This window comes from Mixophyes fleayi, chromosome 10 (assembly GCF_038048845.1).
Source record: "Mixophyes fleayi isolate aMixFle1 chromosome 10, aMixFle1.hap1, whole genome shotgun sequence".
NCBI classification, from domain to species: Eukaryota; Metazoa; Chordata; class Amphibia; order Anura; family Limnodynastidae; genus Mixophyes; species Mixophyes fleayi.
In genome coordinates, this window is record NC_134411.1 from 104,649,756 (window position 1) to 104,662,052 (window position 12,297).

At 43.2% G+C, this 12,297-nt stretch overlaps 1 protein-coding gene across 1 annotated transcript in view; it reads left to right on the top strand.

Moving 5' to 3' along the window:
• The first annotated feature begins 6,581 nt into the window (after positions 1–6,581).
• Positions 6,582–12,297, top strand: part of KIFC3 (kinesin family member C3) — a 38,442-nt gene continuing 32,726 nt past the window's right edge. Inside the window, 1 exon segment of the mRNA XM_075189439.1 lies at positions 6,582–6,893. Coding sequence (XP_075045540.1) covers positions 6,744–6,893 — 150 coding nt within the window. The 5' untranslated portion in view covers positions 6,582–6,743.

Genomic DNA, 12,297 nt, shown 5'->3' on the forward strand with positions numbered 1-12,297 from the left:
ACAGGATGTTGTATAATCGATGCTTAGTATTAGGTTGAGGTTATTTAATAGGTGCCGGCATAGGGATATTTGCTACCTGAGGAGCACATGGTTGCAATGGATTAGGGCATAGTCCTGAGATTCACGGAGGAGCTGACCTCACTTTGTGCAATAATATATATATATCTTATGCATTTCATAGGGGTCAGGACAATGAGTATTTCAGGTCGGATGTCTCCATTTCACAGGTGCTCTGTACTTTATTTCAGTGATTGGTTATTTATCTCCCCCCACGGTCATAAATGAGCCGTTATTGTTGCATCTGTCCAAGTTGAGGGTATCTGACCCAAGCAGTTTTCTCTTGATCCCTGGCTACACGAAGCCCTGACTCATTGCTCTTTTCCTGACCTTTGTCCTCTCTCTAAACCCATCACCTCCTTCGGGGTCCCTGGTGAGGACTGTACAATCATTTTTCACCTTAGGTGAGACAACTGCGGGCACAGGGGATCCCATTCTGCAGCGTGTGACATCACCATCAGTAATGTGTACATTAAAGGTCAGAAACACCTAAACGGCCTTAGGGGGTGTTATCAGTTGCCCAAAAATCTGAGATGGTTCCCCCAGGATGCAGAGCCTGTGATGAGGGAGATACTCACCCGACAAGCGATCCAGCGCTGGTCAGTGCTTCTTGCTTGCAGGCTATCATCATCATTTATTTATATAGCGCCACTGATTTCGCAGCGCTGTACAGAGAACTCACTCACATCAGTCCCTGCCCCATTGGGGCTTACAGTCTAAATTCCCTAATATAGACACACACACACAGACTAGGATCAATTTGTTAGCAGCCAATTAACCTACCAGTATGTTTTGGGTTTTTTTGAGTGTGGGAGGAAACCGGAGCACCCAGAGGAAACCCACGCAAAACTCTGGGAGAACATACAAACTCCTCACAGATAAGGCCATGGTCGGGAATCGACCTCATGACCCCAGTGCTGTGAGGCAGAAGTGCTAACTACTGAGCCACTTTGCTACCCCGGGGCTTGTAACAGTGTATCAGAAATGATTCTTTGGTTTCATCAAAATGGCCACTGTGATTGTATTTACTTTTGACTTTAGTGAATGGACCCAATTGGCATCATCAGGCTCCTCCCCTATCTCGGGATTACATAGGAGGAGGCGGGGCCGTGGTGATGCCCTGGCGGGACCATGACTCCTCCTGCACTTGTCACCTGACGTCCCCTCTGACATCGACAAGTGTGTTTACATCTCATTGTTTTCTTTAACATATGTTATTACATTTATGTATTTTGTATTGTTCTAATTGTATTATTCTTGCAGAAAGTGTTTTGTTGTATTTTTTTGCTTTTTTCTGAACTCTCCCCCCAGGACTCCTGCGTTTGCCCCTGTACACATTTACAATTTATTTGCCAACCAGCCAGCGCCCGGTGTAAGATCTAAATCTTTTCCTCAGTGTCTGTAGCCAGTGATAGGCAGCACAGAGATATGTCAGCACAGATGTAATCCTCCTGTTTCTGTGGTTATTAATGTCACTGCGCTCCAGGGGATTCTGTGCAGTGATTGGCCACTTGCTCCAATTACCAACAATGACTGTGCAGCCAATCCCCACATTGGAAAGTGTCGGGAAAGGACCCCTTCAAGCCAAGACAGGGACATAGGGCACATCCCAAACCACCATATAGGCAATTGTCTGAGACCTTATATGTTCGTGATGTCCTTACAGTTACCTGTTCAGTAGGTGAAGTGACAAATCCCTCAGATGGGACAGGATCCGGAATCTCTCATTTCAACGTATTTATCAGGAAAATTATGAAAATAGAAAACAGGAACTACAGCTGATTGTCCATCTAGGTTCCTTATACACAGCAAATTCACATATATAGAATAGAATATAGAAATAATAGCTATGAAGAAGCAGACCATCGATATATGGAAATCGTGTCCATTGAGTGAAGTCTAGGTAAGATTATCCACTGGGTGAGAGAGACCACGGAGCGAGGACTTTCTGAGGGTATCTAATGACAGCCAAGACACAACTTCTGTACACGGATGTCCGCTCAATGCTTTCTCCTCACAAATCCAGTGTAAGCGTTTTACAGGCAGCTCTGGTCAGTCATCCGGCAGCGCACAGTACGCAGAACATAGTCACATAATGGAGGGATAGACGCTAAGTGAACTCAGAAAGAATCCAACAATAGATGAAGTACTAGAGGCTTTCTCTATATCTATATACAGAACACTCCCATATATCTATATACAGAACACTCCCATATATCTATATACAGAACACTCCCATATATCTATATACAGAACACTCCCATATATCTATATACAGAACACTCCCATATATCTATATACAATGCCCACACTCCAGCCCTTGTTTGTGGCACTTACCAGTGGTGATTCTATAGTACAAATGGTGTGTGACCAATACCTCCTATCACTGGCTTTCTTGTTATGTACAGATATATAAAGTGTTCTGTCTTCACACCTGTAATTGAGGCTGGTAACTTTCTTCCCCCGGTTATATTATAGAGGGATATTTCTCTATTGTATTTATCCGGTTCTGATGTGGCCCTTTACCAGTTGTGGTTATTACTGGTGTTTCCAAGCTTCTAACGTCTATATAGAGAGGTTTTATTACCCATTGTAGAGCGTTTTATTTAGATTTTTTTTAATACTTGATAATTGCTGCTACTCAGACTTCAGTCTTTTACAAGTGGAAGCTGCTAATCTCATCTTCATTCTACACATCTCTCAAATATAAACTTCTGTCATAAAGTTACTAGTTCCCTAAATCATACGTCAGCACATGATGCAATTACTTTGTGGCACAATTAGTAGGACAAAGTTGTATCACTGTGCTAGATGGAGATATTATATTATATTCTGTATACGTCAATATATGAAGGCGCCCACACACAGAATGATGTCTTTGTGGCAATCATATTGGATGAGATCTTACCAATGTTTTTTCTGAACATGTTCAATATATCGGATCTGTCAGATTTTGGTCTTATACAAATTCTTTAATGAAAAGATCATATTTGAAAAGGTTTCTCAGTTGAATTTCCTAGAATCGCTATCTGTGCGCAGGAATCTGTAACACGGATAATATCCGGGACAGACAACAATCTGGTCTGTAGCGATTGTCTGATATACTAGGAGCTTGTCTGCTCTGCGGCCTGGGTGTCTGTTTCAGAGCTGGATTGAGGCTACAGGGGCCCGGGGCCCTCATTACAGGAGGGGTCCTAACCATATTGACTAAGAGCGCAGTAACTTCATACACAAAGAAAACTAAAAAGGCCACAACATTAAAATGATATTTAAACATAAATCACTATATACCTAGTAATAATAATAATACTAAACAATTCATATACTATTTATGTATATTTACCGGTCCCCCTTAATGTTACTCTTACTGGTATAACACGTAGTAGCCCCTCATGTAGATCCTACTGTAAAACTATCACCTGATTGTGACTTATTACAATGTGCACATTTATAGAGATTATTAGTGACGAACTGTAGGAACCGTGTCTGAGATAAATATGTAACACGTAACACGGTGGCACAGTGGTTAGTATTATATATAGGGGGGCACAGTGGTTAGTATTATATATAGGGGCACAGTGGTTAGTATTATATATAGGGGGGCACAGTGGTTAGTATTATATATAGGGGCACAGTGGTTAGTATTATATATAGGGGGCACAGTGGTTAGTATTATATATAGGGGGCACAGTGGTTAGTATTATATATAGGGGCACAGTGGTTAGTATTATATATAGGGGGCACAGTGGTTAGTATTATATATAGGGGCACAGTGGTTAGTATTATATATAGGGGGGCACAGTGGTTAGTATTATATATAGGGAGCACAGTGGTTAGTATTATATATAGAGGACACAGTGGTTAGTATTATATATAGAGGACACAGTGGTTAGTATTATATATAGGGGGCACAGTGGTTAGTATTAGATATAGGGGGCACAGTGGTTAGTATTATATATAGAGGACACAGTGGATAGTATTATATATAGGGGGCACAGTGGTTAGTATTATATATAGAGGACACAGTGGTTAGTATTATATATAGGGGGCACAGTGGTTAGTATTATATATAGAGGACACAGTGGTTAGTATTATATATAGAGGACACAGTGGTTAGTGTTATATATAGAGGACACAGTGGTTAGTATTATATATAGGGAGCACAGTGGTTAGTATTATATATAGGGAGCACAGTAGTTAGTATTATATATAGAGGACACAGTGGTTAGTATTATATATAGGGGGGCACAGTGGTTAGTATTATATATAGGCACAGTGGTTAGTATTATATATAGAGGGCACAGCGGTTAGTATTATATATAGGGGGGCACAGTGGTTAGTATTATATATAGGGGGGCACAGTGGTTAGTATTATATATAGGGGGGCACAGTGGTTAGTATTATATATAGGCACAGTGGTTAGTATTATATATAGAGGACACAGTGGTTAGTATTATATATAGGCACAGTGGTTAGTATTATATATAGAGGGCACAGCGGTTAGTATTATATATAGGGGGGCACAGTGGTTAGTATTATATATAGGGGGGCACAGCGATTAGTATTATATATAGGGGCACAGTGGTTAGTATTATATATAGGCACAGTGGTTAGTATTATATATAGAGGGCACAGTGGTATTATATATAGGGGGCACAGTGGTTAGTATTATATATAGAGGGCACAGCGTTTAGTATTATATATAGGGGGCACAGCGCTTAGTATTAGGGGGCACAGTGGTTAGTATTATATAAATATATATATGTATAGTATTGTACAGCGCTGTGTAATATGTTGGAGCTATATAAATAAACAGTAATGATGAAGATGGAATCACCAGATACAACAGGAACATGTGAATAATACCCCGTGTGTGTGTTGTGTGACATTTACAGAATATTCTGCCCCAGGATCCCTGCTCTGTTGGGTAACATTGCAGTCAGATATAATATTCACTGTGTAGTCCCTGGTACCGGGTATGATTACTTCTGGGTGACAGGTGTGATTATTTATTTCTGACCCATACACATAGGAGGGGATGGTGCACAGTAAAACACCGGGACACAGATTTAGTGATAACTTCTCAGCTTACAGACCGGGGCTGGAAATAACGTTTCTATGACTGTAATTGTTGCAGGATTCTGCGGGTTATGGGGAATATCAGTTAGAGATCAATCATTGTAAGGAGAACCCAGGTATAATGTAATGTATAGGAGAATCCAGGTATAATGTATTGTATAGGGGATTCCAGGTATAATGTAATGTATAGGAGAATCCAGGTATAATGTAATGTATAGGAGAATCCAGGTATAATGTAATGTATAGGAGATTCCAGGTATAATGTAATGTATAGGAGAACCCAGGTATAATGTAATGTATAGGGGGTATCCAGGTATAATGTAATGTATAGGAGAATCCAGGTATAATGTAATGTATAGGAGATTCCAGGTATAATGTAATGTATAGGAGAATCCAGGTATAATATAATGTATAGGGGGTATCCAGGTATAATGTAATGTATAGGAGAATCCAGGTATAATGTAATGTATAGGGGATTCCAGGTATAATGTAATGTATAGGAGAACCCAGGTATAATATAATGTATAGGGGGTATCCAGGTATAATGTAATGTATAGGAGAATCCAGGTATAATGTAATGTATAGGGGATTCCAGGTATTATGTAATGTATAGGAGAATCCAGGTATAATGAAATTCATAGGGGATTCCAGGTATAATGTAATGTATAGGGGATTCCAGGTATAATGTAATGTATAGGAGAACCCAGGTATAATGTAATGTATAGGGGATTCCAGGTATAATGTAATGTATAGGAGAATCCAGGTATAATGTAATGTATAGGAGAATTCAGGTATAATGTAATGTATAGGAGATTCCAGGTATAATGTAATGTATAGGAGAATCCAGGTATAATGTAATGTATAGGAGATTCCAGGTATAATGTAATGTATAGGATAATCCAGGTATAATGTAATGTATAGGAGATTCCAGGTATAATGTAATGTATAGGAGAATCCAGGTATAATATAATGTATAGGGGGTATCCAGGTATAATGTAATGTATAGGGGATTCCAGGTATAATGTAATGTATAGGGGATTCCAGGTATAATGTAATGTATAGGAGAACCCAGGTATAATGTAATGTATAGGGGATTCCAGGTATAATGTAATGTATAGAAGAATCCAGGTATAATGTAATGTATAGGAGAATCCAGGTATAATGTAATGTAAAGAAGAATCCAGGTATAATATAATGTATAGCAGAATCCAGGTATAATGTAATGTATAGGAGAAATAAGGGGGCTCTGAGGAATTGGGGTCCCCCAGCTGACTGCACAGATCCCAGCCGCAGCCCGTCCACAATGAGGTCAGACCGACAGATGGTCTCCAGGGAGGGGGCTGCTTATCCTGAGCTCTGCTGCGGATCATGGATGTGGCTGGCTTTGTGCAGGTTATATATTACTCACCGTACGTGCCCTACTGTAATCCCTATGTTTATGCATCCATCAGCTCCTTGGAGTGGGAGACATAGAGTGGAGCGATCAGGATCTGTGGCCCTTTACCAGCTACCAGCCACAGGAGAGGAGACCACCCTACTGTCCCGTGCCAGGAGATGCCCGTCTGTTACTGCCCCCAGATCCGCTAGGGACTGAGCGTTCATCTATAATGTATGTTCTTTCTTCCCTGCTGATTCTCTCCATCCAGAACTTTATAGTCCGAGATCAGAGGACAGACAGGAAAATGGAGAAAACAAAGAGAAAAACACTGAGATCTACAATGATGAATAAGATCGGGATGTCCCCCTCAATGCTGCAGGTGAGAGACAACAAGTAACACCATACAAGTATTTACAGATGGAGTATCCTTATGTGTACATAGCAGTTCTCTCTTTATTTCTTATAGTGACTCTGTCTGTGATTCTAAAACTCACATCAGATAAAATGCCTTAATAAAGACACATGTATGACATTAATATGTGCAGATACAGGACAGAACGTATAGATTAGTCATAGACCATGAACATATAGATTAGTATATAGAACGGGAACATATAGATTAGTAATAGAGCAGGAACCTATAGATTAGAAATAGAACAGGAACCTATAGATTAGTAATAGAACAGGAATCTATAGATTAGTAATAGAGCAGGAACCTATAGATTAGTAATAGAGCAGGAACCTATAGATTAGTAATAGAGCAGGAACCTATAGATTAGTAATAGAACAGGAACCTATAGATTAGTAATAGAACAGGAATCTATAGATTAGTAATAGAGCAGGAATCTATAAATTAGTAATAGAGCAGGAACCTATAGATTAGTAATAGAACAGGAACCTATAGATTAGTAATAGAACAGGAACCTATAGATTAGTAATAGAGCAGGAATCTATAGATTAGTAATAGAGCAGGAACCTATAGATTAGTAATAGAGCAGGAACCTATAGATTAGTAATAGAGCAGGAACCTATAGATTAGTAATAGAGCAGGAACCTATAGATTAGTAATAGAACAGGATCCAAAGTTAAATTCTGCTCAGAGCGGTGGGGATCGCAGGAAGTGCGGTGTGGCGCAGAGACCAGTAAGTGGGGGTTCGAGGAGGGGACCCCTAGAATCTTGCTGTGGGGGCTACAAGTTTGTAGTTCTGCCCTGATCACAGCTGATGTCTGATTGGTAGTATGTACTATGTCATGTTTCTGCCGTTTGTCTGCACAATAATACAGAATCCAGTTAAATTGCACTTTTTGTAGGTAGAAAGAGGGAGCGGGTGGACTCTGGTCATGATGCCGTGTAGTGTTTATACATCTACCAGGTACGTGACGGGTACATCTCTGCCAGAGAGAGAGAAATGGGCATCGCAGATGGGTGAGAAGCAGCCCAAACAATGACATGTTGTTACCTGTTACGGCTCCTGTGCCCGGGAGACACAATTACTTTGCTAATAGCTGATGTGAAGTATAAATCTCTGGCATGAGAATCTCATTTGTCTCTGGAGAGCTGCCAGTCAGACGGGAGGTTCCACAGTCATCCTCAATATGGAGGAATTGTTGAGAATATAAGAGTGTAATACACCGTTTCCACTTCCTCTATGTCCCTATAGAGCACAGGACATTATCTAGTGGTACAAGGGGCTTGATGTAATGTTGTCCACCCTGAGTATTTGGAGGTAGTTTTAGTTGGTACAAGACAGAGACCTGATATTTGTGAACTTGTCTTGCAGTTTTAGTGCCCTCTTTAATTATTTAGCTTTTCCTATTGCATTCCTCTAAATTTAAAATAGCCAGTGTTATTTCCAGTACAATCCTCTGTCTCCTCTCCACCTTTTCTTCTACAATCCTCTCGATCCTGTCCCCTCCAATTTCTTCCGCTCCCTCTCTCCCAATGCCTGTTGTCATCTTGCTGACCTCTTTAACCTCTCTCTTTCCATTGGTATCTTCCCCTCGGCCTTCAAGCATGCTCTCATCTCTCCTATTCTCATGAAACCTTCCCTTGACCCATCCTCTCTTTCCAACTATCGCCCCATATCTCTGCTTCCCTTCGCTTCTAAAATCGTCTGAATCACTTTATCTCCTCCCACTCTCTTTTTGACCCTCTCCAGTCTGCCTTTCGTCAAAGGTCACTTCTCCCTTCTCGTACTCCTCGACCTCTCTGCTGCTTTTGACACCATCGATCATTCTCTTCTCATCACCACCCTTCACTTCCTAGGTCTTTGCGAAACAGCTCTCTCCTGGTTTGCCTCCTACTTCTCTGGCTGGTCTTTTAGTGTGTCTGCTCTGACTCTTTCCTCTCCCGCTCTGTCCTTGGCCCTCTGCTCTTCTCTCTACACCACCTCTCTTGATGAACTCATTCAGTCATTTGGCCTTCAATACTCTATGCTGATGACATGCAAATCTATCTTTCCTCCCCTAACCTCTCTCCCGCCTCGCTAACCCAGGTATCCAGCTGTCTTTCTGCTGTCACTACCTGGATGTCATAGCGCTTGCTGATACTCAACATCTCCAAATCCAAGCTCATCGTTATCTTTCCTCCCGCCAATGTTGCTGTCCCTTCCAATATCTCCCTCTTGGTTGACAACATCTCTCTTTCTCCTGTCACCCAAGCCCGTAGCCTTGGAGTCACCCTTGACTCAGCCCTCAGTTTTACCCCTCACATCTAGTCCTTACCAAATCCTGCCACTTCCTCCTCCGTAACATCACGGAAATCCGTCTCTTCCTCTCCTAGGAAGCAACCAAAATCCTGGTCCATTCACTCATTTCTCATCTTGACTATTACAACCTCCTTCTCACTGACCTTCTTGACTCACATTTCTGACCTTCAATCCATACAGAATACTGCAGCTGGGCTCATCCACTTCTGCTTCTCCTCTGCATAAATCCCTTCATTGGCTCCCAATCCATTTCAGAATTCAGATCAAGCTCCTCACCCTCACATACAAAGCCCTTAGTGACTCTTCTCCCCCTCACATCTCTGACCATGTCTCCAGGTACCTACCTACCTGACCACTCCGCTCCACCTCTGACCTCCACCTCCATTCACCTCTCATTACCTCCTCCCATGCTCGCCTGCAAGACTTCTACCGTGCCTAAACTCCCCATTGGTTACCACATCACACTCCGTCCTCAAAACTTCTCCTGTGCCAATCTCACCAATGGACTACACTCCAATGTCCAATCAGACTCTCCACCAGCCTCCATGTTTCAAAAGTTCCTTAGAAACCCATCAGTTCACCTCCTACCTGCACTCACCCTAACTCCTGTCTGCACCCACATTCTCTCTCTGTGTCACCCCGATTGTCTCAGCCACGCTCCTCCCCATTAGATTGTCAGCTCTCATGACCAGGGCCCTCCTTCCTCCTGTTATCTTGACAGCTCCCATGTTGTCCACCTGTTCGTCCTCGCGCCCAACATGTTCTTTGGGGCACCTGTTTTACATCCCCTGTATCTGGTACTTTGTCTGTTGGGCCCCTCAGTCATATGGTCTACTCTACCCCTGTACGGCACCCTATAAATAAACAATAATACTGGCTAATATGAGCAGGTGAGAGACCTGTGTATCCATCTTCATCTGGTTGGTTTCTCTGCCTTCTCCTGACATTTGGGAAAACAGAGTTTATTGGGTCTGTGCTGTGAGCCTGCAGCCAAACTCATTGTTGTAAGTCGAGTGATCATTACTCTCACCGGGAACTCGTATAATTAATAATATTGTACAGAATTGTGAAACGGATGAGTGTCCCTGATACTGGAGGGTGTGGAGGTTTAGAGGATTCCATGTAAACTTCCCTGTCTGAGCATATTAGTATTATTACTATGAGTCAGTGTCTGTGAGAGGAGCTGTGCTGGAGCACTGCAGGTGTGTTATCAGTCTGCGGGAGAGGCACCGAGGACTGTGGGCTGGAGAGGCACCGAGGACTGTGGGCTGGAGAGGCACCGAGCACTGTGGGCTGGAGAGGCACCGAGGACTGTGGGCTGGAGAGGCACCGAGGACTGTGGGCTGGAGAGGCACCGAGCACTGTGGGCTGGAGAGGCACCGAGGACTGTGGGCTGGAGAGGCACCGAGGACTGTGGGCTGGTGAGAGGATTCAGAGGTCCTCTGAGTTACCCATTGAGTATACAGTAGGCAGGTAAGTGTCGGCTCCATACAGCTGTTTCCCCCTCTGTTGGACTCATCAGCTCAGTGTAGGGTTCCTCATTCTGCTCCATTAATGGACTCACCAGCACATATGGGCAGATTGTGCTTTATTTTCACCTCTTCTTCTCTCTTGGGCCATATAAAGTAATATACTGTGACTGGACCTTGTTATGTGGTGATTTCCGCTTCCATATTGCGGTGCATTAAAGAGTTGATTGAATATAATCTATTAGGTTACCTGTTATACGTGTGACAGGTGTTTATCTGACTGGGAATCACGTGGCTGGATATGAAATATTTAACACTGCAGCTACTGCTGTGGTGTCAGGTTTTCTGCAGACATAGTAGGACACAATATATGGGGCGATGAGTCTCTTCCTGTATATCACACTCAGGCTCCTGGTGTATATAACATTCTGTACATACTACAACCGGCATGACCACAAAGATACAAGTCTGCTCTCTGACTGTTTTCATTATGCTCTGTTATCTACAACTAGGACCCTCTGTGTGCAGTGTTCTGTGTATGTGAGACAGGGCGTCCCCAGGATAGGGGTCCAGAGCCTGCGGTCAGGTTGTAAATCAAGGACTGGAGATCAGATCTAACGGGTGACATTGATGGGAGATTAGATAGATAGATATATGTGTGTGTGTTTATATAAATATATATATAGTGTGTGAGTTGGTTGTGATGAGGTTTACTGTATAAGTTCTCAGCCTGTTTAGACATAAATATCAGTGATTTCTGAACTGGAGGCATCTACGTATTGTAGGCTGCAGCTTCGATATACGGAATTTACGTAATTGTTCTTAATGATCTCTTAATAGCTACTTAACCCGGGAGAGCCTCTGTTTTATGTTTCCAAATACTACATTATAATTAAGAGCACTTGGTGCCACTTTCTGGGTGACCTGCAGAGAGCTGATCTCCTGCTGCTAATTCTACCATTGTCCTTTGCAGCACTGAGCCGACGACTATGTGATCTTCTACCAGGTCACGTATAGGACAGTTGGGTCAGTAATTATTCCATGTGTTCTTCTGGGAAGAGATCCAAAACATTTGCAGTGGGTGAGGACAGGTGTGAGAACCAGTGCATTACAAATACATCAAATACAGTTTCCACATTGTGAGCTGGGTTATATATAAAGCTTAAAATATTTATGACATGGCCGTCTATGACCACCGACGTTCCCTTTGCCACCCAGTCCTTTTTATACCTTCCTAGTTCTGCCCATATCACCATCATGTGTTGTTCTCCTACGTGATCTCCACATCCTACTGGAACAGGTGGTGTGGGACCCCGGAGCAGCCGGTGTGGGACCCCGGAGCAGCCGGTGTGGGACCCCGGAGGAGCCGGTGTGGGACCCCGGAGCAGGCGGTGTGGGACCCCGGAGCAGGCGGTGTGGGACCCCGGAGCAGGCGGTGTCGGATCCCGGAGCAGCCGGTGTGGGACCCCGGAGCAGGCGGTGCGGGACCCCGGAGCAGCCGGTGTGGGACCCCGGAGCAGCCGGTGTGGGACCCCGGAGCAGGCGGTGTGGGACCCCGGAGCAGGCGGTGTCGGATCCCTGAGCAGCCAGTGTGGGACCCCGGAGC